Here is a 27,409-nt window from a genome sequence, read left to right on the forward strand (position 1 = left end):
AGAAAGTAAAAAAGAAAGAAGAAAAGAAAGAAGAACTAGAAAGTAAAAAAGAAAGAAAGAAGAAAAGAAAGAAGAATTAGAAAGTAAAAAAGAAAAAGAAAGAAGAAAAGAAAGAAGAAGGATAAAAGGAAAAGGAGCATTAGGAAATGAACCTGCTAGTCTATTTATTGATTGTAGTTCATTTCCCAGTCCCATTCTGGATACTAGTGGACATGGTTACTTTTATTTCTTTATTTTTACGTGCATGTGCAATATTAAGGTTGAAGCACAGAAATGTTTGTTGTTTGTTTTTTCAGTCTCTACTTTGTTAACTCAGGTATAAACACCGAGTCATTTGGTTGTGGGTTTTTATAGTTGCTGTTTGTTGCTGTGAAGAAGAGGCAAGTTATTAAATTAGCTTCTCACAGGCTGATGTTTACAGTTTTGTTTGCAATCTGTTGCTGGGGGCATGATATAATTTTGTCAGTTCTATATCAAACAAAAAAAACCAAACCTGTTGATTTTGATGTTGAATTGTTGGAAAGAGCTACAGAGATTTTACATAAATATTTCTGGGGTGATCTCAAGGTACCTAAAGGCCAAAGGCTTAAGATGAAAGATCTGAACATTTCAATACATTAATTCCCCTTTCTTTTGCTTGCCTCTGTTAATTGAACCCCCTTGTGTTCACATCTTCACAGCCTGAGGTTTTCCTTAAATAAATCAATTCACAATCTTTTACAATTACCTACCCAAGCTGACTTTGGATGGCTTCCTCTTACAAGTGCCAAAGAAGAAAGGTTGAGGGGCAGCAGCTAATCAAACAGCAAGAGAAACCAGATCTTAAACACTACATCATCTAACTTGCTAACAGCAAGCCTAAGCAACACAACATTTGAAATGCTGTTGGCAGGGAGCTAGATAGAGCACAGCTTCCAATATCACTGACTGTGGTGCATAGGGGATGATGTTATCAGTAGTGGGCTTTAGAAAAATCCTCTAGAAAGCACAAGCCTTAAGATATTTATCTCCTAAGGAACTGCTAGGAGTCTCAGAACAACCATAATCAGGCAGTTAGGTGCAATGACTTGGTAGTTTCAAATAGTTTAGCATATCATAACTGCGAAGGTGAGAGCAATTTAGATGTCTAGATTTACTTTTTTTTTCACCATGGAGCTGCCAGTGAAGGAGCCCTGATCTGTGCACTCTATTCAGACAGTGCAGCTCCAGAGGCAGCTCTGAGGTTCAGTTCTCTGTGGAGACCATGGTCAGGCAGGCAGGGTGGGAACTGGGTGGGCAGAGTCATCTCCTGCCTGTTACCAAGAGCAGGAAAAACTATTGGTCAGTCAGGAGGAGCGGGAAAAACTATTGGTCAGTCAGGAGGATCGGGAAAAAACTATTGGTCAGTCAGGAAGAGTGGGAAAACCTTTGGTCAGTCAGAAAGAGCAGGAAAAAACTATTGGTCAATCAGGAGGAGCGGGAAAAAAACCTTTGGTCATTCAGGAAGAGCGGGAAAAAACTATTGGTCAGTCAGGAAGAGCGGGAAAAAACTATTGGTCAGTCAGGAGGAGCGGGAAAAACTATTGGTCAGTCTGGAAGAGCAGAAAAACACCTTTGGTCAGTCAGGTGGAGAGGGCAAAGCAGCCCAACAGGAAGAGCAGGGCCAGTTCCGGTCTGTTGGAAAGGGCGGGAAAAGGCCTCCGTCAGCAAGGGCAGGAAAGCTTTGACTTTGATTTCTAGGAAAGTTTTCTGCTTTTTCCATCTGGCACTCTCTGGTTTCACCTCAGATGAAGACTTTTAAGCCCGGCACACACAACAGCCTTTTCTAATTCCTTTGGTAACTCTCTTGCCTCTTTTCACCATGGCTTCGTCCCTCCCAGAGAAGTCGGATTGGGCTGCGCCAGCCTCGCTGGAGGACCACGATGTGTGTTCCCCTGACGTGCCAGCTGGGAGCAAGGCCAGCTGCAAAGAAACACGTCTGCCTGGCGATGAGCGCCATGTCCCCAGGTAAAAGATGTGGAACATAGCACCCATGCTCCCTTTCTGTGGTAAGGCAGTGCACTGATGCACCTAATAGGCTTGTGCAAGAGTGAGAAACCTCTTCCCCTATAAAAACACAGGGCTGGAGGGGCTCTCATACTGCACAAAGCCTCTCACTCAGAGGAGACCTTATTGCTCTCTACAACTCCCTGAAGGGAGGTTATAGTGGGGTGGGGGTTGGTCTCTTCTCCCAGGCAACCAGCACCAGAACAAGAGGACACAGTCTTAAGCTGCACCAGGGGAGGTTTAGGCTGCGTGTTAGGAAGAAGTTCTTCACAGAAAGAGTGATTGGCCATTGGAATGGGCTGCCCAGGGAGGTGGTGGAATCACCATCACTGGAGGTGTTTAGGAGGAAACTGGATGGGGTGCTTGGTGCCATGATTTAGTTGATTAGATGGTGTTGGATGATAGGTTGGACTCAATCTCGAAGGTCTTTTCCAACCTGGTTAATTCCCTTCCCTTCCCAAACCTGCCCTTCCCTTCCCTTCCCAAACCTGCCCTTCCCTTCCCTTCCCAAACCTTCCCTTCCTTGCCCTGCCCTGCCCTGCCCTCTTGTCCAGAAGGTCTGTTGGTACAGACAGAAGTGCAGAAAAACATGACAAAGCAAGATGAATTTCACTAAAAAAAAAATCCCCAAACTGTCACAAATTTGTAAATGTTTTTGTAGACAGCGTTATCAGCCTCAGAAGATAGCACAGACTGAGAGCATCTTAGAAGTAGTTTGAAATGAAAAGGTCTTTGTGGCAGGGTATGGGAACTGTGTGGCTTTGGTGATGTACAGTTCTGGGGTTTGGAATGGTTTAGCCTGTTACACTGCAGATTTTTATATGTAACAGTTTCTCTTGTGTATTTATATTGTTTCTTTGCCAAAGGTGCTATAATGTTAATCTTTTATGCTATTAATGTTGAAGACTGCCTCTTGTGCCATACAGAAACAAGTATCTACTCATGCTGAAACCTGTTAGAAATGAGCAGGCAAACATTCTGAGATATACAGTGCCTACCTACTCCTTCTCTGCTGTTAAATAAACCAGTATGGATTTTAAGTAGGCACACTTGGCCAGTATTGTATGTTTGCTTATTAAAATTCAATTAATCTCTGCAAAAGGAAACAGAAAATCAGCAGGGGGCCACATAAAGAATTGCTGTCCTCTTCCTCCTACTTTGCCACATTTACAACTTCTGTTGGCCAATAAACTGGGAAACTGGGGTTGGAACAGAAACCTGAACTTTCAAATTCTGCAGCAGGCTTTGAAATAAATCTGAAATATTAAAATAGTTACAGTGGGCAGAGCCAAATGAATAAGAAAAATATTTTTATATATGAAAGCAATTACATGCTTTAGATTTCCTGCCTACATATTCATTCTTTCATCTATCCACCCCCATTTATTTTTATTGTCTTCAACACTGATTTTTGTCATGTTGAAGGTTTGTATCATAGTCAGCTTTGCTTAACAATTTTACTCTTCCTTTTGCTGCATTATGCATTTATCTTACCAGCCAATCATTTCCTCTGTCCTTAATGGAATTTCTGTTATGGATATGGCAGTAGGATTTTAATTTGGAGGAAGAGGCTACAAGTCTGAAAGTTAGAGAATCTTGGATTTGATTATGAAGCTATTGTATAGTGGAAAATGAATTTACCTTTTGGCTGCATGACCAGATCTTCTAGTATTATCAGCACTGCAAATGCTTCACTGTTTTACCTTTGGAAAATCATTAGAACCCTCTGTGTTCATTTTCATTCATCTGGAAAAGAAAACAGAAAAAAATCTTACATGGCGTTTGCTGAATGGTTTAATATAATTGGATAAGAACGTTAGCAATACAAGTTTTTCTGTTTGCTTGTTTGAATACAGATACTATTACAAACACCATTTTAAAACAAAAGATCACTATTTTTCAGAAATTGCTTTCAAAAAAATTACAATCTAATTTCAACAGAAGGAGGAGTAAGTGGAAGCTGGGCTATGAAAATGAAGAAATACATTCTGTTGACAGAAGAGAGCTTTAATGAGACTTCATTATTGTTTAAGGAGGCTTACAGCTAGGTTTTAAAAATCCTTTGATGGGGTGTGCACTGATATTGATTCATCTCTTCATAGTATATTACTCAATGATAAAATTGGACTTTGCTGATAAAACTTTGAACTAAAGGGTTGTCTATTCTTCTCATTCCTACTTATGGTGATACATAGTACACTTGCAATTTTCAGGACAGCTGAAATGTTGGAGTCAGATTGCTTGTGAAAATAAAAAGCATCTGTCATAACACTCAAGCCAGCCTACAGTTTTGCTGTAAGGGATCTACTGCAAGGTTACTTTGCCTTTTTAGGTGAAAGACTCAAATTTTATTCTTTTCACAGTCTATCTGTTCAGAATAAGCCTTGACACAATTAAAACCCTTAACAATTTGTTCAGGGCAGCAGATCAAAAGGTTAATGTACAATGGTGCAACAGGAAGTATTTGTACTCAAACATTTTTAAAATTTACAGCATTTAAAAAACCTTAGCCCTAGCCCAAATCATAGCTAAAGCCAGTATTACATCATTTACAGTAAAACATGAATTATCAGTCACAAACCAGACAGTTGGTCTAAAAGTTCATATGGTGGAAATATTTAATGGCTTCAGGATTAAACAGAAATGTACTTTTAATTGTGCCCTCTGCCATGCAGTTGGAATGAGAAGTCAAAGATTTGAGGGAAAGTGAGTAAATCAAGACTAAAAAGCAAAAGAATTCCTCCACATTTCCGAGACAAATATATCATTGAAGCTCTTATGGTTCACATAATTTTCACAGGAGCAGGGATAGATGATGAAAACTCAAAGCAGAACTAGATTTTATCATGTGACCTCTATCATTAATCTTCTTTGTTTCAGTTCTGAAGTACTTGAAGCAATAGAAAATGTTATTGAAGGTGTATTTAAAAGCTTGGCCCAAAACAAAGCACCTGTTTTGACAGTGGCTAGGAGATCAGATTGGAGAAATGTAAAGTAAGTATCATATATTTTAAACTCCTGCTTTATATTAATATAAATGCCACAGATATAAATTTGATTATGTAACTTACAGAGAAGTTAGTCATACATAGTTCTATAAGCATTAGAAGAAATAAATAATTTGAATTCTTAGAAAGTAATGGACAAATAAAAAGTAATGCTTAGTAGCCACTCTGCATGAACAGGCATCAAGTATTTAGTAACAGCAGATTATAGCATAAAGTAAAAGTACCATAGCAGGGGTTAGAAGGGAAAGGAAGGTCCTATAAACAATCATTTTCTGGAAGCAGCAGAAACCAGAAATGGTAAGTTGTGTTAGAGTGAAAAAGTCTGTTTTAGGCTGGAAACAATTACTAGCAATTTCTTCCTCTATTGCCTTTCCTGTGCTCCCTCTTTTCTTTTTCTCTGCTTTTCCTCATGGTATCTTATTTCTTAAAATGGTAGTGATAGATGATTCTTTTTGTTCTTCAAAGATGATTCATCTCACCTCTTCCTGTGTATTTCTTTCCTCCATGTTGTGTACTAAGTTCATTAGCAGCCAAATAAAGCAAAACAAGTTTCTAACATGTTATCCAAATTTCAGATCTCATGCCAGTTTATCTAGACAGGACCAGAATAAAAGCAACCTGTCCTCCTTTTTAACACACGCTGTGATTTGTAGAACTTGCTTGTGCAATACCATTTCCCAAGGCACTCATTTAAACTGAAACCACCTGAAACAGAGAGATTAATTGCTTTCTATAATACAGAAGCAAAAGGATAAAAGAAGACATAAATCTATTTCTTGCTCTGGACATCAGTGGGTTAAAGGATATTTAGATTGATAAGATTGCAGAGGTGCTTGTAAGTGGACACATTACAAACATCCGAGGTTGAGAAAGTATAGCAAACCTTCCATGCGTAACACTTTGGTGGAATACTCATTTAATGAGAACAATAAATTTCTGTCACTCAAAAAACCTGAGGGGCCTGAAGGTAATCAGTTAACTGAAAGGCTTGTACATTCCAGGGAATTTAATGGTTTGTGTCTTGATAGTTTGACAGAAATGTTTCACTCAGATGTCTGTAAAATTAAAATACTATAACAAAGTTTTGCAATTTTTGGCAGTCTTTGGGGAAACGGCATTCCAGGCTAGAAAAACAAATGTGAGATGAGATTTGCCACCAGAACACAGGGGGGGTTGGGGGGGGAAACATTCAAATTAAAGCAAGTTAACATCACAGTGTGTTAAAAATAAGACTCATCAGTCAGATTTTGATAAAAGCTGAACCATATTGATGGTGGAAAAATGTAATCTCAGCTATGCATTTCTGTTGAATTGTGACCCATACCACACTTCAAACCAGCATTTAAAGAAGAGTAAAATAAAAATAAGCAAATAAAAATAAAACCAGAATGCCAAAATACAATGTGAGTGGAAGGAAATTTAGTCCGTGGAAGTGTTTTTTAATGTTTAGTTAGTTATGTGTTTGTTTATTTATTTTAGGCAGCCATTTCATACCTGATCTACACAACTGGAATCTGCTGGGCAGGAACTAGTAGAATGGGAAAATGATTTCATTGTTGAAATGTTCTCTGTAAACGTTTGTAGATGCCCAGAGCAGTATTTACCTGAGAATGATGTCAAGCAGTGAGAATGCCAGGCCTAAAGTAGCACAGTTTACATTGTCCAGCTGTATCTTTCCAGAAAGAAACCCAGCAACAATGTAACCAACTGAAAAATTAAAAACAAATAAACAAACCAAACCAAAATCCTCGTAACGAAAGGGAGATTTTAGAGAAAACTACTCTTCTGGGGTAAACACAATCCTAGAAAGAACTGCTGGGTGTCTGATCCAGTGCCAGTTTGCAGTTGTCTTTATGAAACACCTGTGTCAGCCACGATGATCAGGTTTCTCAGCACGCTGAAAGGAGTGCTGCTTATTTAACCTGGGAGAGCAATCCCACATCGTGTCAGTTACCGCTCTGCTCCTGAGCAGCTAAACCGTAGGCAAACGCACAAACACCTTTTAAATGTTGCAGCACAAAGGCAAGAAAGTTCCTTTGGGGCTGACGGGATGATGCCGGTGTGGGCTGTTCGTTATTGCTGCCACTTCGTATGTGTGCGGCGTGGTGTGTTCTGCCACCCAAAGGATGCAGCGAGCAAAACATTGACAAGGGCATTTAGAAACACTGTGGGTTTAGATGAAATTATAGCCATTTTACCACCAGTACTTTTTGAAAGCACATACAAAATGCTGAATGAAAGAGAATGCTTTAAAGTCAGGACCATCATATCATCAGGCAACAGAATAAAGTAGAATAATGAAGCATCCTTAGAAAATAACTGATTCTACTGGTGAAATGCACACCTTCAGACATGAATTGGTGAAACACATAATGGTGGAGCTCATTTAGGTTAAATAAGTGCTCAGAGGGGAGGATGAACCACAATTTTGTTTCCAAACATGAATAATGGAATTTAATTGAGTTATTCTGATAATAATTTAAGGACATAAAGTAGATAATATTATTGCAACGTGAAATAATGGCACATTTTCATACATTCTGTGTGAGAAACTCACCATGTCAGACTTGATTTGTATTCTAATGATTCACATTTACTCCTTTGTTTTCATGCTAAATAATAACTGATGCTGATATATTAACAGTTGTAAACAGGTATAAAATAGATTTCTTGTCTTTACTATTGTTTGGAAACTTATGAACTTTAGGCTTCAATTCAGTCTTGAAGCATCCCCTTGAGAATTTTTTTTCATGTGTTGAATGCAGTGATGAATTAAGTCAGTTCAGTTCAGTAGCATTTTGAATAGTTTATTTGGATGACTGTTGCCTGCCTTCTTCATTTGGCCACTCCAACTCCACCCAAGCTGATGGTTTCCCTACTGAGTCTGAAAACAGCGCTAGCAGATGTGATTACAGGAGGGTCTGAATCTGAGTTACCTTGCAGAGAATGATTTATATATAGTCAGTATGTTTACAGTTTTATTGCATTTGTTTGCAATGTATCAGATTTACAGATTCTGTAGGTCTGCAGATGGTGCCACGTTGTACTATGAAACAAGTAAGAAGTGACTGTCCTAGATCAGCATCAAGATTTGGTAAGTTTAAAAAGTCCAAAGCAGAATCCTTGTTTTTTTCTTGCATTTTTAGTTCAAAATTATTTTAATTTTTTTTTTTGGGGGGGGAAGAGAAGTAAACCATAAAGAATATTATCCATTGTGGTTTAGAAATGTATGGCTAATATAACCTGATAGTATGATCAGCCCTTAGCTTTGCTCTTCTCTATTAAATTAGAGTGACAGTGAAATTAATACAGCATTCTCACAGTTTCTGCCCTCCCTGAATGAGTATCAGCTGAAGGCATATTCAAAAGGTCTTAATGTAAAAACATCACTCTTCAAAAAGCTAACTAGGAAAGGAATCTTGGAATACAGACAATAAGCTAATTTCTTTTTCTAACTCAATCATTTCACTTCTTGGCCTGGACAGCAGGGCATACATTTCCTCAGTTAACTCCCTCCTATTTTTTCCTAGCTATGCTAGAAATTATTGAGTCTATTGATTAGAACAGTCTCTCTCTATTATAACAGCACATTAAAATATATATTTCAACGTTTTATTTTATGACAGGCAAATATAGGTCAATAAAATGAGAAATTAATTGTATATGCATTTCTGAATGAGGATAAAATATGTTTTAAAATGTATCTTTCCAGCTCTGATGCTCAAAATATTATCTATGATCTATAAGATGGTGCAGAGCAATACTTATGCAACTAAAAGGTAACACACTACATTTCTGTCATTTCAAATAAAGTTGCATTTTAAGAATGTTATTGGGCAAATCAGCCTGCATGATGCACACCTGTAGTTAAATGGATTCTTGTACATAGCATGCTTTATCCATGACTGCTATAAAACTCTCACAAGCCTTCAGCTGTTTCAGTTTTATAATTACAAATGCAATATTTTGTCTTGATAGAGATATATATTATACAGATACACAACTGTTTGGTAGCCAGCTTGTTGTGGACAATATAATCACTGACATTTCTTGCATGCTTAAGATACCTCGGAGAAGTCTGCATATAGTAAGTGGTTCATTACAAATGTCTTTTTTGTTAATTCCAAATCACACAGATTGAACTGAAAGCTGAAGTACAAAGAAAAGTTATCAGCAGGAAATATATAGTTGAAATAAAAAGTGTCATTTGTGTACATGAAACCTAATTTACAGAATTTGCTTGCTCCAAAAAGTCTTGGACAAACTGCCAGCTCACAAGGATGATCAGAGGGCTGGAGCACCTCTCCTATGAGGGCAGACTGAAGGAGTTGGGGCTGTTCAGTCTGCAGAAGAGAAGGCTCCAAGGTGACCTAATTGTGGCCTTCCAGTATCTGAAGGGGGCCTACAGGAAGGCTGGGGAAGGACTTCTCAGGATCTCAGGTAGTGACAGGACTAGGGGAAATGGAATGAAGCTGGAGGTGGGGAGATTCAGGCTAGATGTGAGGAGGAGGTTCTTCACCATGAGAGTGGTGATACCCTGGAATGGGTTGTCCAGGGAGGTGGTTGAGGCCCCGTCCCTGGAGGTGTTTAAGAGCAGGCTGGATGAGGCTCTGTCCAGCCTGATCTAGTGTGGGGTGTCCCTGCCCATGGCAGTGGGGTTGGAACTAGATGATCCGTGTGGTCCCTTCCAACCCTGAATGAAACTATGAAACTATAAAGGCACAGGGCCTTTTGCTGTTGTCTAGTGAGAGCAGTCCCTAAACTTCAGAATGCCAGACATCTGCTAGGCAATCCATAGTCAAATTATTTGCTGACTTGGGGGTTAAATGAAATTTTAAAGTAAGAGACTATCAAATTTTCTTGTATCCCTTTGTATCTATAAATGTAGTTAACCATTTCTGGTAAGTACGCCTTCCTACCCAGGATGATAACGACACTGCTTAGTGCTTTAAAAGTACAGCTACAGGTTTCTTGTTTTGCCTGTGCAATAGAGTAACACAGCAGCACATAACACCCAATTTACTGTATACAACTACTTTTTTTTTGTTTTCCAGCTGTCTACAGTTAATGGTTTTGTTGCTGGCAATTTAAGTTACACAGAGGAAGATGGTACAAAAGTGAATTGTACCTGTGGTGCAACAGTATGTATTACAAAACAGTAACAGCAGCTCTTAGTATCTACCCGTTCATTACATCCTGCACTTCTTGTAGCTCAGGTGACCATATAAATTTATTATACAGACCTGTGCATGTGGCAAATTTTGACATTACAACCTGGATGCAAAAAGAGAGATAAAAAGTATTGCTCAACTGCACTGCAGTTCTGAAGTTCAGCTGTGTGCTAACCAGGAGTACATCAATTTATGTTATCAAAGGTGATACTAAGCTAAAGAGAACATTATAATCATGATTTCCTAAGATTCAAGAGACAAAAGTGGCTTGAGATAATGAGATTCAACTAATCTAATCCTGAAAGATTTCCTAAAACTGTGCAGAATACGAAAGCAAGGACAGAACTCAGACTGCCTGACTGCTGTCATGATTTCTTGGAAAATGTGTTCACAGTAAGCCTAAATTAGTAATTTCAAATTGGAATGATAAGCTGCCTTTTACACTTTGTTTTTAAGCAGTGTAAAGTGTTCTGTTATTAATGCTCTTCTACAACTCTTCATATTTTTATTTGTTGAGCTCTTCCACCCTGGCACCAGAGATGATTTAGCAGTCAGAAGTAAAAGCAGACCACACATTTCAAAATATACATACTCTTTTGCCAAGTTCTTTCTCCAGTTCCTATTTTCTCATCCATATGCTTGCCAGATTAAGCCAATCCTAATATGAGAAGTAAAGTAAACATTACTATGTCTTCAAATTGTAGCTCAAAAATACTTATAAAATCAGGTTACAGGTCAGCAAAAGAAAGGATATAGTGGTCTTTCAAAAAGAATACTGAACTATTTTAAGCCTGTACTAAATTTGGAATCTTCACACTAAGCTGACTTTTTTCCTGGCTAGGACACATAAAGAATTAATCAAGACATTGTTCTCACTGTGATGTCCATCTGCCCAATATTCTGAAACAGCAGTACAAACACTTTTGAAAAGTATCTTTCTGTAACAGGATGACTCCCCCAAAACCATAAAATAGAGCAGGATATGAATGGCTGAATGCACTTATAAAGAGGTGAAAATGTCAAGATTGATCATGTATATAGAAGATGAATGATTGTTTCAGGATGTAATTGTGTCCCTCATTACCTAATGTTGTTATTTTAAAATATATCATTTTCTCTATTTAAAATGATTAATCTCAGTTTTGTTGTTTTAGGCAGTCACTGTGCCATCTAATGTTCAAGGAATTAAAAGTATCCTTTGAGCAAGAACTCTCATTGTAGACTGAAAAAAATTAAGTAAAACCAAACATTTTCCAAGTTAAACAACGTTCTGGTAATTTTTTCTTAGCCTGTTGGCTCTGAAGTTCAGTCCTGAACACAACTTTTGGCTTTAGAACAGGTATTTTAAAGCATTTTGTTTTAATTGATTGGTGTGATAGATCATTTTACATGCAGCCAGCCTTAACAAAAAAGATTTAATCTCACATGCCAAATTTATGCTAATTGTAGAAAAAGATGCAACTTTTCAGAGACTGCTGGATGATGACTTCTGCAATAGAATGTCCCCATGTATAATGATTACGGTATGTATCTTGCCTTACTAGCTAGACACAAGAATGTAAACAGTACTTTAGCATTGTAGTAGTACTCAAACTTGGTAAAAAGACCATAATAAAATTAGTATGAAACACGTCTAACAATATTTAAAAAAAATATTACCTTTATAGAGACATAAACTACACATTCTAAAGATTTCTTTTCTCCAAGCGTCTCCTTAGAGCTGGGTACCTTACCACCTTTATGTGCTGCTGCAAAGTAGCTGCCCCAGTCATTCTCAGAAAGGCTCAGCTGTTGAGTAACTTTTGGTGCGTCAGGATCCTGAGTTGGGCAAACCCCACTGAAACAGAATTGGTTGATTTTAGGTTGTACTGAAGGAGCTATGGAGCCTGGATAATTAATAGGAATATACATAGCTACATGTTCTGGGACGAATTTGGCCCACAATGAGGAAAAAACATGTCCCCATACCTACAGGAGAGAAGCATTTGCACTGTGCTGTGTACTGTCCAGTCAGAGTCACTCATAGCAAGAACTTGGCTGGTAGTGTTGGGTTGACAGTTGGACTTTGATAATCTTCAAGTTTTTTTCTGAAATTAATGGTTGTATGATTCTAGGTTGTTTCATTAGGTACATTCACAGCTCCAAGAAGAAAAAAAAATGACCTTCTTACACTAATTTATACAGATGCCTGGGTACATCTGTACTTACAAATTAACTCCTTCAATAGAGGGATGATGATGCTGCTACAGTGCCTGTAATCCAGGACATCCACTGTGCTGCACCCCAGCCCATTCCTGCTTCCCTCCTCACAGAGCCAAAAAGGAGCAGAGAACTTTTCCTGAAAAATAGCTGCTGGAGAAATACTTCTGCCAGCAGTTTGTTTGTTTGTTTGCTTGCTTGCTTTTAAATGGCCAATGTAAACAAGTATGTAGTCAGATGCTGTTTTAATTAAATTGTCTGCTTTTACTTTATTTCCTTAGGGCAAAGGCATACCAGACCTTAATACACGACTTTTTGTCAGGAAGCTGTGGGATTCTTTCAAAATCCCTATTTTCACCCTTATGGATGCAGATCCACATGGTAAATCTGTAGAGGTTCAGTGACATAAGGGGAAAGCACAATTTATATAGAACACCTTTCCTTACTTCCCCACTGAATATGCTCTTACCCTCTGTGATGATTTGCTGTGTTTTGAGGTACTAAAAAGAATCTCACCTTGTACCTAAAAAAGAAAAATAAAATATGGAATTGGTAGCTCAGAAGAGAGAGAGATTTGGAAAGTAAAAATGAGGATGAGGACAATGGCATTTTATGATACACTGCATGATTCCACTGGTGTTAATGGGAGTTAGGCAATTGACCACTTCCAAGTGTCAGGGGGGCCTAGGTCTATCTTTACAGAGTTAAATATCATTGAAAAAGTTGCTCTGCCAAGAATTCCACTGTTGACTATTGGACACCTTCTGGTTTGTAAAATAAAAGCAAGTAACAAGAACTTAGTAAACATTGCTCAGTTTACTATAAAGCAAACTTTTAAACTACATTATTACTTTTAGGTCAGACAGATGTCAAGAAAATAGTATGTTTGAGTGAAGTGCATGTTTTTTTGGTTTTAAAGTAGTTCACATAGATTTATAATAATAATCCAGCACTCATGCCAATAGTTTACAATAATGAAAGCTAGAAACTCCAAGTCCGATAGAGGAGGAACACAGTTAATCCTAAAACAAGTGCATTCTGTTACATCAGTGGCAGGCCAGAAATTTCCCTCATTTCATGAGGGATTCTGTTATGTGTGTGTGTGTATGCCTGAATTTCAATTCTGAGTACTAATTCAATCTTCTATGAATCTACAGTGATCCTGCCTGAAATTAAGGAGATCACTGCAAAATGAGAAGCAGCTGCTCAGAGCAATAGTATTAAGTGATATGGATTAGACAGGACAATGGAAAGACAAATTTTGTGATAGATGTTCAACAATGTGTAAAAAAGATGATTATCTCTGGGTTCAAACTGACTGTGCAGAGACTGTGTGAAACATTTAGCTATACAAAGGTGGCATACTATGCTCACATTCTGATTATTTTGACATACTCTGAAAACAACTGTAAACCACAAAGAACCTTTCTAATCATAAAGCCACAACTGTTACACAGTCTTCTTGAACATGTCCAGATAGACAGACACTTAATATTTGGTATTCTGCAACCTAGGTGTGGAAATAATGTGCATCTACAAATATGGATCTGTGGTGAGTATAGGTTTTCCACTTCAAATACCTAGTTGAAGCTGGAATGTCTGAAATGTTATGGGCTTTGTTGGAATGGCTCTAAGATTGAGGAGGGTAGATTCAGACTAGATACAAGGAAGAAATTCATCACACTGAGGGTGGTGAGACACTAGAACAGGTTGCCCAGGGAGGTCGGTTCTAAAAGCAACCTGACAAAATCACCACCACCACTTCTGGCTCAGAAAGTTGGAAAGCAGGGGGAGTATTCTGAGAAGTATCATTAATTGCTTATTTTCTGGTACACTTTTCCTTAATGTATTTACTGTAGCAGATGAACCTTAGTTTGGGCTATTTTTATATGTTGTGGTACTTTCCAGCAGATTATAGCAGACATTTTCAGATATTCAGGCTAGACAAGCCTACACTAGACTAGCCTAGAATCTGTCAGAAGCTGAAGGGTTCAAATCTTAACGCAGGAACAGTTTTGGTAAGGGGATGTGGTAAGTTGCACTGTTCTGCTTTCCCATTCTGATTGTGAAAATACACCAGTATCTTTGTAACAAAATCTGGATATGACCCCAGAAGACATGTATCTCAAATAATTAAACTAAAAGTCATTGTAGTTTTAGCTGAACTTTCTTATTTCAGTCCATGTCATTTGAGGCTCATCATCTCACCGTTCCATCTATTAAGTGGCTTGGTCTTCTTCCTTCTGATCTTGAGAGGTTAGTTATTCTCCCAAAACAAAGAGATGTGTTGCTCTGTTCCGTAGACAGGAAATAATGACTTAATGCACTAAAAGACAACTGTCATTTACTTCCATTATTCTTTTTATTACTTATTTTGGGTAAACATAAGGAAATGAGTTGGAATAACTATTTAAGTGCATGAGAAAATTTAACAACTTTTCTTTTCAGATTAAATATACACAAAGATGCCCTGATTCCATTTACAAAGCAAGATCAAAAAAAGTTAGCAAGTTTACAAAAGAGACCTTACATTGCTTGTCAGCCAATGTGGAAAAAAGAAGTAAGTATAAACCTATTATTTCCTATTTCTTACTCCCCACAAGACAAATCCTATCATCTGCAACTCTGTGATGACAAATTTGTAGTGTAGCAGAACCAGTAAGGTTTTGCAGCCTGAAAGCCAATGTCCTGGGTTGTGTCTCTGAATCCATGGGCCTTGGTAGCTTACAGGCCAGAACTGGCATCATTTTAAGCCTTCCTGCCATTAGTCATCTAATGATCACATGGTATTTTACTGCTTTCCTAAATAGTACAAAATATATTGAGGACTGCTTACAGTTTACTCTGTACTAGCCCTCTAATTCTATCTGTAGCTTTTAGAACCTATATCTCAGTTTGAGCTTATATTGTGTGAAATGGTTAGAAAGGAAGAAAAGGTATTGTGTACCTTCTGCCTCTTTCTACTCACCTCATAAACTGTGTTGCTGTGTGGTGCATACTAGAGAACACCACAGGAGATATAATAAAATGAATCTCAGCTTAGTGACAGAGATTTTGCAGCATCAGTAACACTAACTTTACCCTTCTACATGCGCATATGACAGTAGTTCTTACTTAACTGCCTAACCCTGGCCCAGGCTGCTAGACATCACGCATTAATTTGTTCCTTTTCAGCTGGAAATAATGGCAGCATCCAAACTGAAGGCTGAAATCCAAGTCTTAACTTCTCTTTCATCGCATTACCTTTCCAGAGTCTATTTACCAAACAAACTGCAATTTGGTGGATGGATATAAATGTTTGTTTGCAATTGAAATGGGTTCCTTGATACTAATTTACATTGTTGACTGATCTTAGAGAAAATGCAGAGACAGAAGACTATGTGTCAGCTTGTTAGGTTTCTTTAGCACTGTATTTAGTTCATCTTTTTCCTTTTAAAACTAAGAAAAAATATGATAATTTAACAGAAGTCTGTGGCTTCCATGCTGTAATGATGCCAAAAGCAGTGGTACATACATTAAAAGATAACGAGGTATGTTCTTTCTGGCCAGAAAATATTAAGTTCAAAAAAGTATCAACTAATTGCTTTGATTTCTGCTTTAAAGCACAAGATGATGCTGTACTAACGTTCTCAGGTTTGAAGAGGGTAAGAGACTTTGTTAACAATTTAGTGCAAATGCCTCCTTTGGAAATTATTGTAAGTTACAGCATTGTGGCATTTTGTGTTTGCTGTAAATTCAGACTGAAAAGTCTGAGATAATTCTTTATCACCACATTATCTGAAGCAGCCATAAATGTTCCAGCAAGCAAATTACTATTTGTCTTCAATGGACAAGCAAGCAGATGTTACTGATTAAGAATTTAATAAACAATCCTGTTAATGATGCACATCATAACAGAATCCCTTATTAATTTTATTTAGTTGGCTCTAGAACAGTAGAAAGGAGCAGGAAACCATGGTGATTAAAGCCTACAGTTTTATGTAAGGAAACCAGATTGCACAGAAAATACTTCCAAATTATCTATGCAGTCATCAGCATCAATCTTAGATCTATCTTCAGTAGACATTTAAAAAAAACCCCAACAAACAAACTACTATTCCACCAGGATTAAACAAAATTAAGATTCCTTTTTATTTACTGCGGAGTAGCAGTACTCTAGTGTCCAAGTGCACAATTTAGATCCAGAGGGAACACCAGGCCACTTCCAACAGCACGTGTAACTGCATGGGTCAGAGTCCTAAGGGCAGGAAGGTCAGATCAACACACAACTTTCTTATGCCTGGCCTTGAGAGACTTCATAGTGAGGGAGTGAGCTTTCGAGGAATTTGGAGCCGTACTGCACCAAAAGCTGACATCATTTGAAGTCAGCCTGGTGAACCTTCCCCACGTTCCAGCAGTTAAGACCCGAGAGGACCGAATGTGCTTTGACCGCCTGATCACTTCAACTCCCTCGGCGTCAGAAAAACACCCATCCGCAATCTCTACCGCAGCGCTGCAAGCGTCACTGCTCAGCTGACGCCACTCCCCCCAGCGCCGGGAAAGAAAAAGTACTGGATCCTTTTAGCTTAGCGGCAGCGCCGCGGAGCTTCCCAGCATGCCGAGTGCAGCAGGGCGAGCACGAGTACAGGCTCCGCGCTGGGCGCCTCTCGGCCGGTAGACCGCTGGTGACCCGTTTCTTGCCGAGCCCCGCACCAACCGCCCAGCCTCCCTCCCAGCGTCTGCCCTCCCCGCCCTGCCCGGGCAGTGCGCAGGCGCCACCACCGCCCCTCTGGCCACGGCGCCTGCGCAGAGAGACGCGGCCTGTTCGCGCCGGAGCCGCGTTAACCGCTGGGCCGTGTCGCTGAAGGCAGAGAGTTGGGGCAGGCTCGTCATACGGGTGAGTGGGGTTCGGCGTTGGGGCCCTCCCCGTGCTCTTGGATGCCCCTTCCTTCCTTGTGTCCTCGGCCCTGCTCTACTTGGCCCCCTTCCGTCCTCCCAAAACGGCCGCACCCCTTAGTTCTGCTGGCAGAGAAGCAGGACCCCCGCCAAACGGCGCGTCCTCGTCTGCCGGGCGTCGTGGCTACAGGCAGAGATACGGGGCTGGGGCTTGGGCCGGAGGAGAAGCTCCTCTAGGGAGTCTGTGCTGTGGCTCCCTAAGGCCGGTGAGGGAGATGGCAGGGGGGTAAGCTCGGATAGGTGACGACCAGAGAGAGAGATCCCTGATAGTAGTAGTAGGTTGGCCCTCCTAGGTGGGGCGAGGGGTGTGCTGGTGTGGTGAGACACCCCCAGGGATGCTTGAGGGCCTTGCAGGGCTCAGGAAACCTTTTTCTCGTTTGCAGGGCAAGGATGAGTCTGTTTGGATCAACACCAGGGTTTGCTACTGGAGGTACCAGTATGTTTGGCAGTACCACGACTGATAATCACAATCCGATGAAGGTACGTGCCTTAGCCCCAGTGGCAGCTATTGTTCTGCTGTGGATTAATGTCTTAGAGCCATATCTTGCTCTGTACAAGTAAGAGGATCTCAGTGTGCAGCTTGCAAATGTGGCTAATTTTGTTTTCTCTTCTGTCCTTTAAGGATATTGAAGTAACATCTCCACCTGATGACAGCATATCTTGTTTAGCATTTAGCCCGCCAACATTGCCGGGTAATTTTCTCATTGCAGGATCGTGGGCAAATGATGTAAGTACTCACAGTCAGATCTACAGCTGAACACAATGGGAGCATGGGTGCCTGAACTGCAGAATGTGATCCTGAAAATTTGTGCCAGGGCACCTGAAAATCATTCTGGCAGAACTGCAAAACTTTTGTCTGGTGCCAAGTTTGACATAGCTGAGCTGCTTCAGCTGAGAAACTCAGTTGTAATCTTCAAATAAGTTGTTCCTTTGCCTGTGTGTTTTAAGCTTCAGCTTGGGATATGTAGTCAGTGTTTTCCCTGTTAGATTTTTACTGTTAGAATTTTATTACTTTGACTTTCCTTCTTTAACTTGTTTGGGTTGCCTTCATTTTCTTATACAATTAGGCTAGCACAGTTATGCTTTGTCCAGTAAAAGAGCCATGAACATGTGGTAAATCATCCAGGTTCACAGTGTGCTCTCTAAAAGCTTAAGTTCCTTATGACCTTACTGAAATTTGTTTAATTTGAAGGCTGAGATCCCATTTTGTACAAACAAGGAGGGAAGACAAACCTGAATGCATTTTTAAACTGTCCTGTTGGACAGTAGCCTGCACTATGCAGCTTCTTAGCTGACAGTGAAGGGTTCTCCAGGAGAGCACTGGGAGGTATTAATATGTTCCATCTGTATACTCTTCTCCTGTACAGGTTCGCTGCTGGGAAGTTCAGGATAATGGACAGACAATTCCAAAGGCTCAGCAGATGCACACAGGGCCTGTACTAGATGCCTGCTGGAGTGATGTATGTTCACTAGTAAAAACAAATAAACTGTAAATGTATTGGCATGTGTTTTCCATATAGCATATGCAGGTGCAATCTGTGATTATTGTATAGACTTCTGCTACTGTAAATAGGTGCTAACCATGTCAGAGTAGACTATCATAGGTATGAGAAGGATAACAATGAATTTATGTGCAAAAGTGTATTTAAAACTATATACTAACTTGAACAGTTGTCTCTTATGACAGAGTTACAAGGAAACTCACATTTTTGTGTTTTTTTTCTTGCAATCCCTATATATGTTATGTTACTGTTATGCTGTTACTGGAAGAGAGTAAGACTTGACAGCTTTCTGAAAAGTACTGCATGGTAGAGCTTTTTAATCTCTTGGCCTTGTTATTTTAGGATGGGAGTAAAGTATTTACTGCTTCCTGTGATAAAACTGCCAAAATGTGGGATCTCAACAGTAATCAAGCTATTCAGATTGCACAAGTAAGTAAGCAAGCCCCAAGCTATTAGGTGGGGTTTTTCCTTTTCAATTTCTACCTTTATTAACAAATGAAGCTAACGTTTAGTACTTTTGAACTAGATGTGAAATAGAGGTGCTTTTTTTGTATTTTTGAGATAGTGAAATGCACATGAACAGGGAGACCTGCAAAGTGATTTGAATAGCTTGTGCAGCTGTTGCCTCTCTGTTAATTGAGAGAGCTCTTCCATTGCTGCTGTGATTGCACTAAGTCACACTCAGGCTGCGCCAGGGGAGGTTTAGGTTGGATGTTAGGAAGAGGTTCTATACAGAGAGAGTGATTGCCCATTGGAATGGGCTGCCTGGGGAGGTGGTGGAGTCGCAGTCATTGGAGGTTTTCAGGAGGAGACTTGATGGGGTGCTTGGTGCCATGGGTTAGTTGTTTAGGTGGGTTGGATTGGTTGAAGGGTTGGACGCGATGATGTTGAAGGTTTCTTCCAACCTGGTCTATTCTATTACAGGGGAAAAAGTTAATTAAGGAATAATTGAATTCATTTTCACAACTACCAGCCTTCTGCTGCAGCAGTAACAGGGAGAATGGAGAAGTGTCTGCTCATAGAATGTGTACTTACAATGAGTTACTAGTTAGATAATTTAAGAAGAGTCGTTGCTTATAATGATTACGTCTTGTATTTCATTTAGGGTGTAGCATTCAGATTGTTGGCTTTGATTTTTCATTTAAATTTGGGTAGTGTAATAAACAAAGGGCTTTCCTTCTGTAGCTTTTGTCAGAAGAACCTGTTTTATGTATTAGTTTGTAGTAAATAATGTGCTGTATTGAATATTGGTATTTAGCAAGGTGATTAATATACTTTATTTATAAAAAGAAAGTTTGCTGTGCATAATTTCTGTTTCTTCTGTGACCACCTCCTCTCTCTTAACTGCTGTGATGAAAATAATGAATTGCTTTTCTTGAATAGGTAAAAACTGTAAATATGTATTTAAAAAAAAAAAGCATAAGCAAGAAATGCAGATTGTGTTCATATTAAATGTATGTGTTTATCCTTTTTTTCCTCAGCATGATGCTCCTGTGAAGACTATTCATTGGATTAAAGCACCGAATTATAGCTGCGTGATGACAGGAAGCTGGGATAAAACTTTGAAGGTATGATTTTTACCTGAACAAACGGACACAAAGTGTGCTAGTAATCTGTATATGAAAATACTGATGTGAAATGAAAATACTGATGTGAAATGAAAATATTTTATTAAAGACTGATATAAAAGGCAGATTAACAAAGTCCCACCTCAGAAAGTTGCAGTATTCTGAGTAGAGACAAGAGCAAAACATCTGGGTACCAATGGTGTTCTCTTTACTAAAGAAATTTCAGTGGTTTATCCTCAACTCCAAGCAAACCTTTCTTCATTTTCCTGTTTCCATCAGTTCTGGGATACTCGTTCACCAACACCCATGATGACATTGCAGCTCCCTGAAAGGTGTTACTGTGCCGATGTGGTAAGTCATGATACACAGTCAAGTAGTATGGAGTAGTATTCAATCTCTGTGTGATGCTAGCAGTAAGACATAGATGATCTTAACTGGGCTCTGTAAAAAAGGTATTTGCATAGTACAAAACACAATTAGTAATCTTGGAACATCACAAAACCAAATGAGCACAGGAACTGACCTATCCTCATTTCTGAAAGAGCTTGCTTTGGATGGGTCACCAAATAATTAGAAGATTTCTGCTATGTTTCATTTCTCAATGGCAGGGAAGAGCTGATTTGCTTTGTTTGAAGATATAGCTACAAGTGAACTTTGTTCTTTCTTTTCTTTCCCTTTCCTTCCCTCTTCTGTCCAGAAAATAACTTCTTCAATTTCTTCAGGGGTCTCTATGAAATAATAGATAGAATGCCCTACTGTTAACACAAGTGTCTTTGTCTTCCAACCTTATACAGGTTCATCCTATGGCTGCAGTGGCCACCGCTGAAAGAGGTCTGATAGTTTATCAGTTAGAGAATCAGCCTTCTGAATTTAGAAGAATAGAATCTCCTCTTAAACACCAGGTAAATGTTTATGTGTATTACAGGCATATTTATGCAGATTGCTGAAATTTAGTGTTGATGAACAGTGTTCCAAAACTGAAGTACTTGGTGTGGCACATCCTGGTTTGCCATTGATCTGTTGGTGATCTTCGTAAGGCTTTAGTGTGGCACAAATTCTCAACAGAATTTGACCTACCTCTTGACTTTGTGGTTTTGATGTACTTTGCATTGATGGATGTGATGTTTTGTGTCCCCATGGAAGATTGACAGCATTCAGGAAATCTGGTCCACAGGCTTCTGTCTAAAATCCTCTCTCTCTCTCAAATTTAGCATCGCTGCGTTGCTATTTTTAAAGACAAAGTGAACAAACCTACTGGATTTGCCCTTGGAAGTATTGAAGGAAGAGTAGCTATTCATTATATCAACCCCCCAAATCCGTAAGTGCCATCTAATGAAACGTCCTTTCTTTGTTGCTCAGCTTACAATAAGGAAAGTAAAAAGACTTTTTTTGTTGTTTCCCTTAGTGCAAAAGATAATTTCACTTTCAAATGTCATCGCTCTAATGGAACAAACACATCAGCACCTCAGGATATCTATGCTGTAAGTATTCAGCACTAGATCAGTTTATGCAAGGGAATGCACATTTCAAATGTGAAATTAGCTGTGAATTGTTTTTTCTCATGGACCTTTTGTCCTTTCTAAAGTTATCTTAGATGTATGTTTAAAGACCAGTTATAGTCATACATAAAGAAAACAAACTCCAGATGAACCATTCATTAAAGCATCTTGGTGGAGACACCTGTTAGTTTTGCAGATACTGAAGCAATACTTATCCATATTTGAGTAATGGGATTAGACACTGAATTTTCAACTACTACAAAAATGATGATGCTCTCCTAATTGATTCAGTAGTAGTTTTGGTTGAGGTAGTTTTGGTTTTCCAGAGAACATACCTGAAAATCTCTTTATAAGACCTATATTTACTTGAAAAAAAAATCTCTCCTGTGTCTTTGGTGTCTCAGCACTTGGGGAGTGTTGTCATGTGTGGTGTTTTACATGGTGTATTTGTGGTTCTGCAGGTAAATGGGATAGCATTTCACCCTGTCCACGGTACTCTTGCTACAGTAGGCTCTGATGGTAGATTCAGCTTCTGGGACAAAGATGCACGAACAAAGCTAAAAACCTCAGAACAACTTGACCAGCCAATATCTGCTTGTTGTTTCAACCACAATGGCAATATATTTGCATATGCTTCCAGTTACGATTGGTCAAAGGTAAGAAAGGACTAGACTCGTATTCATACCTACAGTTGACAGCAAGGCCTGTCCCTCTCACATGAGGCCGTTGCTTTATAAATTGTAGCTGAGTCTAATTTCACAGGCATGCAAGAGAATTTAAAATGCTCATTGTAGACACCTGATGAAATTTAATGCTGAAGTTATGGAGTTTGGGTTTTGGTTTCAGTTGGGTAAGATTGCTAAGCACTGCTGCTTTGCAAGGGTCAGTGACATGACCCGAGTCGTTATGGTTGCTCACACAGATTGTGCTGTGGGGAGTGTTGTGCAGCAGTGTGGCGCTCTAACAGGTTCCCACAAATGTCTATGAAAAGGACATCTCTGCTGCTTCTGGAGGTTCTCTTTAACTTAAAAAAAGTTGTGACTGATTGTAAACACTTGAAACAGCATTTGAATACCAGGTATTAAATTGTCAGTGTCATTCAGTGCAGCTTCCTGGTACCATGTACTTGCGTATTCATCTTCCCAGCTTGACTCAATAATAAATCATATTATAGATGCAAGAGAAACACAACAGGGGGTTAGCAGGGTTGAAACGTAGCTGACTTTAATGGAATGGCAACTTCCACTGAAAATCTTGCTTTCCTGTTATAACTAGGGCTTTTAAATTGGAGGATTATACTCCTTGTTGTTTTGACTGAAATGTATGCAGAAATCACGTGAGCTTGTCTGCATGCCACAAAGAGCAGAATTTTAAATGACTGCACTGTATCTAGCCTTGTATATGCTACTCAAAGCAAGATAACTTCATTAGGCAGTGGGGCAGATGAATTCTTCTGTTCTAAAGGCTTGGGTGGATGCAGTGGTGGATATGTACCAAGGTATCCTTCGCGTCTGTAAACCAATATTTAGAAATACCAGTGGGTACTAAATTTCCTCTCTAGAACCATGTCTGCCAAGTGGAGTTGGTAATTTTCAAGATGTGCATAGGACTTCTAATAGCTTGATTAGTGTTTACTGTCCCTGATTTGAATACTTGCATATTGAGTCAGTAATGTGTATGCAAATAATGTCAATATGCAGAATAGTGTATTTGCATCTGCAGTTGGGGAGCAGAGATACCTCTGCAGTTGCCTGTGGAACTTGGGCTTCACTTTGAAAGAAATGTGACCTTACTTCATTTAAAAAGTACAAAATGAGTATAGGTGACCGTTACACTTTTAGTTTCTTCCCTGCCTGAAAGGATAAAAACAAAAATCATACTGAGCTCTTTCTCTGCATTTGTAGAGTTTAGAAAGATGTGGTTAGTTTTTATTAAAAGGGTTTTTTTAATACCTTAAAAATGGATAAATGTCCCTTGGATTTTGCTTTCTATTCAGAGTTGTAGTTACTTGTTACAGTAAAGCTGGTTGTGATCCACTAGTGTTGTGCAATATCTGGTCTTGAAGACTTTAAGATTAAATCTTACTAAACCAAACTAATAGTACACTCATATTCTTATATCTTAAGGTAATGCTGGTATTTCTTTGAAGAGACTAAATACAGATGAGCTTTTTTGTTTTCTAGGGTCATGAATTTTATAATCCACAGAAGAAAAACTACATTTTCCTGCGAAACGCAGCAGAAGAGTTAAAGCCTAGGAATAAGAAGTAGCGAGTATGAGTCTGACTTGTGTTACTCTACTGTTTTTCTGCCATTCCTGCCTCTACTCCACTGCTCTCCTGCCATTTGTGCCCTATTGCACCATGGTTCAGTCAACTTTGGATCGCTAACATTTAGCAGGATCTGTAAAAATCCCATTAAAAGCGTTTTGACGTGCCGGGGAACATCTTTCCAAATTAGATATCCTGATGTGTATAAGAAAGAGGGGCTTGTGTTCATATGACTTAACCATTGTCTGTTCCACAGCAATAATGAAATTGCAGCAAAATTTAAATCTGAGCTAGACATTCCTGCTTAGAAGTGCAACCATTTGTATCTATGGATTTATTTTATTAGCACTATCTTAAAATGTTAATTATAGTCGTTCTGGAGAAGTTGTATAAATACTGTATTTTTTGTAAGTACTTGAAGAATTGAAAGTCATTCTTCTCAAAGGAAGCTTGTTACTACTTCTTATTCAGGGGTTCTTTCATTGCTTTCTGAGTTTTAAAATGGAAATATTGTCTGCTGTATGCCAAGGAGAATTGCCTTGCAAATTGTGTTTCCCTCATGGTTTGGCTGAATTTGGTAGGTATGTAAAGTGGCCAGCAGCAGGGACAGAAACTCACAACAGATGCAGGTTTTTCTTTTGTTTCTTCTTATTTTCTCTCAACAGACATGACTTTGCAGCCAACAGGACTCATGCTGATTGTAGCTCAAAGGAGAAATTATCAGTTGTGCCAAGTGGAATATAGTTCAGTAACAGGAGCAAACCACTAAGAGGTTTGTTTTCCTAATGACCAAAACTATGAGTGTAAAATCCTCATGGCCTAAACTGTTTTAAAACTGACACCTTTTACAGTTAAAAGTGAGTTCTTTTACATCTCTCTGAATATGTTTTTGTCCCTTAACAGGGGTTTGTGGACTGGAAAAAAGAAAGTACTCATTTTTGTAATAACTAGACAATAGTACTCGTGAGTTTCATCCTGAGCAAAAATGCTGTGAAACAAAACAAGTGGATCTCTTTCTGACTTGAATCTACCACTGTTTACTTTTAACTAGCCAGTTGTATACATGCCAAAGTTCTCTTTTTAGGAGTGAATTAACTGTTGTTTGTTTGGTAATGACTAAAGGAAAATGGGGAGTCATATCTATAGAAATACCTGTCATCTTGTACAAATCCTCTGTAAAACTGTATGGTGTAACACTTATGGATTCATGCTACATTTCAAATAAAATTTTTATTAAATGTTGTGGGTTTTTTAATATATATATATGTATATATTTGAAAGTTCTTTTATAACAGCATGAGCAAGGTGGTATGCTTCACCTCTCAAAGCAGCTTCTTGTCCTTTCACCGTAATTCAGACGTATTTTCTGGAAGTACTTTCCCTGCAGCTGCTGAAGCTGGAAATCTAATGCCTTTTCCAGTTGCTCTTTCCTTGCAAATGATTCCTGTGGTTTTGCACCAGAGAATTAAGAGGACTAGTGTGAAGGCCTTGGGTTTTATGAGGGTGAATCATCTCAGCAGCCAAACACCAGGCAATTTGTCTTTGTTACAAATGAATCATACCATCTCAAAACCCCATAGCTTGCTGGTCCTTTAACTTCAGACTCTTCACACAGTTGACGAGGGGTTTTTTTGGAGTGTATTTCTTGCTTGGTATGGCTGATTAGTTCATAAAATCCACTTTGCTGTTGCTTAGGGATGTTCTTTTCTGGGTTTTATTTCTCAAATCAGTTTCTTGCCTGCTGCTTTTGTGCTTCACATGGTTTTAGGTCTCACTTTTTTTTTCTTTAAGATGGGAAAGAGTTCCCAATAACTACATCATTAGCTGGTAATTGCCTCAAAAATACTTTTTGCTTTTGTTGAATTTTATTTCTAAAGGTGGTGGTTGTTATGCTAGAATCTTTGATTATTAGCATATATTTTCCAGTGAGATAAATGCCACTAAGCAACCACAGGCTGAAGTGTGTGATCATCAATGGTCAAAAAATCTCTTGTGTGCAGAACTCCCACTGCTGTAGACTGGGAAGAATGGAATGTATCATCTGCATCTTGTTAAAAAAAAAGGTGTTTCTTTGTCTAAATAGTGAGTGATGATAAAACAGGTTTGCTCCAGTTCGGCAGGTATGTTTCTACCGGATGCAGTGGAGTTGCACCAACGTGGGTGGATACTAAGTTTGGCCAAAACACATTTTCATGATGAAGGCAGCACTGGAAAGTCTCCTGTTTGGTAAATCAGTGCTGTAGCAATATTGAGTCCTTATTCTCCTCTTGGAATAAATTTCTTTTTACCTGTCAGATAAGTTTCAGAATTACTTAGTCATCGCAGTTGTTCAGACTACTCTTTGAAGGGTGTGTTTTCCATTACGTTTCCGTGCACATTAGATAGATTCAGCTGGGAGGACAGAGTCAAACTTTGAACAGATTTTGTTTTCCATTACCCAAGTTAAGAGAATGCATTGGCAATTTACTCCTCCCTGGAATTGCTGTGAGGTTCTCTTGTAAAGTACACACAGCTGTATCCCTTCAAGCATCAAACATGTAGTAAGAGCTTATTCACACACACAAATTAAGTGTCAGAGCATGTTCTGGAGAAGTGTTAACTTGCTGTTCCATGGCAGTTACCTGACCAAAAAATGTGAACAAAGTAGAATGTAAGGTACTAAATGTGTACACAGAGTTAACCAGAGGAATGCCAGATTAGTGAAACAACTCATTGATTTTTTTGAAAGTTTGCTGTCAGTATTTATGTTTTATTGCAGAAGGACAATCTTTGTCATAAAGAGCAATTCAGTTAATCCTCCCAACATGAGGACATTTTATAAACATTTTCCTGTCTTAACCTTCCTCCTAGTCTCACCTCAGGGGCCTTGCAGGTTGGTTTAACGAAGGATATTTCAGAGAATGAAGAAATTGACAAAAGGTTTGTCTGCTAAAGCCTTTCATAAATGAAAGCACCATGTTTGCACAACACCAAGCAGGTAGACTTACCATCTGTCAGATGAAATGCAATAGTTGAGTTAGTGAGTGCTCCAGTCTAGCTCCTAGACTAGGAAAACAGGTTGGTTTGAGTTACTCTCCAGAGGGTATGGATCTGGGGGGAGGGTTGGGTTAAGTCTATGTGGAAAATTTCAGTAAAGCTATTGCTGAGGCTTGGTTTAATTTGTGATGAAGTACTGTTTGTAGATGACATGTTTGGGCATCTGTCCGTGATAAGGAATGTGTCAAACTGGTCTC

The 27,409-nt window shown here is 39.0% G+C and overlaps 2 protein-coding genes and 1 long non-coding RNA gene across 3 annotated transcripts; 2 read left to right on the forward strand and 1 right to left on the reverse strand.

Moving 5' to 3' along the window:
- The first annotated feature begins 23 nt into the window (after positions 1-23).
- On the forward strand, positions 24-17,105 carry SPO11 (SPO11 initiator of meiotic double strand breaks). The gene is made up of 13 exons (XM_068149995.1): positions 24-1,986; positions 4,906-5,019; positions 8,039-8,127; positions 8,746-8,812; positions 9,012-9,120; positions 10,088-10,174; positions 11,359-11,395; positions 11,618-11,727; positions 12,685-12,784; positions 13,918-13,955; positions 14,583-14,659; positions 14,852-14,963; positions 15,578-17,105. Exons 1-13 carry the CDS (start codon positions 1,841-1,843, stop codon positions 15,695-15,697), a joined length of 1,206 nt encoding a protein of 401 aa, XP_068006096.1. The 5' UTR covers positions 24-1,840; the 3' UTR covers positions 15,698-17,105.
- On the reverse strand, positions 6,532-12,032 carry LOC137446916 (uncharacterized). The gene is made up of 3 exons (XR_010988758.1): positions 11,938-12,032; positions 10,797-10,862; positions 6,532-6,637 (listed from the first exon to the last, which is right to left on the reverse strand). It is a non-coding gene; the product is annotated as an uncharacterized lncRNA (long non-coding RNA).
- An 89-nt stretch (positions 17,106-17,194) lies between the features above and the next one.
- Positions 17,195-25,418, forward strand: RAE1 (ribonucleic acid export 1). Its single transcript, XM_068149997.1, has 12 exons — positions 17,195-17,279; positions 17,722-17,818; positions 17,961-18,065; positions 18,706-18,798; positions 19,183-19,269; positions 20,322-20,408; positions 20,688-20,759; positions 21,203-21,310; positions 21,620-21,726; positions 21,814-21,889; positions 22,369-22,563; positions 24,091-25,418. Exons 2-12 carry the CDS (start codon positions 17,729-17,731, stop codon positions 24,175-24,177), a joined length of 1,107 nt encoding a protein of 368 aa, XP_068006098.1. The 5' UTR covers positions 17,195-17,279; positions 17,722-17,728; the 3' UTR covers positions 24,178-25,418.
- Positions 25,419-27,409: the final 1,991 nt, after the last annotated feature.

The sequence above is a fragment of the Melanerpes formicivorus genome, unplaced genomic scaffold, assembly GCF_026170545.1.
Source record: "Melanerpes formicivorus ecotype bairdi unplaced genomic scaffold, bMelFor1.0.p_v2 SCAF_19, whole genome shotgun sequence".
In the NCBI taxonomy this organism is placed as follows: domain Eukaryota; kingdom Metazoa; phylum Chordata; class Aves; order Piciformes; family Picidae; genus Melanerpes; species Melanerpes formicivorus.

What these genes read in the sequence shown, in the direction of transcription:
- SPO11 (XM_068149995.1), top strand. Translation starts at nt 1,841, where the DNA reads ATGGCTTCGTCCCTCCCAGAGAAGTCGGATTGGGCTGCGCCAGCCTCG. An exon ending in ATTGTACCTGTGGTGCAACA is followed by an intron (nt 10,175 to 11,358) that starts GTATGTATTACA and finishes TTGTTGTTTTAG; the next exon opens with GCAGTCACTGTGCCATCTAA. An exon ending in AGCCAATGTGGAAAAAAGAA is followed by an intron (nt 14,964 to 15,577) that starts GTAAGTATAAAC and finishes GTTCCTTTTCAG; the next exon opens with CTGGAAATAATGGCAGCATC.
- RAE1 (XM_068149997.1), top strand. Translation starts at nt 17,729, where the DNA reads ATGAGTCTGTTTGGATCAACACCAGGGTTTGCTACTGGAGGTACCAGT. An exon ending in GCTGGGATAAAACTTTGAAG is followed by an intron (nt 20,409 to 20,687) that starts GTATGATTTTTA and finishes TGTTTCCATCAG; the next exon opens with TTCTGGGATACTCGTTCACC. An exon ending in TATATCAACCCCCCAAATCC is followed by an intron (nt 21,727 to 21,813) that starts GTAAGTGCCATC and finishes TGTTTCCCTTAG; the next exon opens with TGCAAAAGATAATTTCACTT.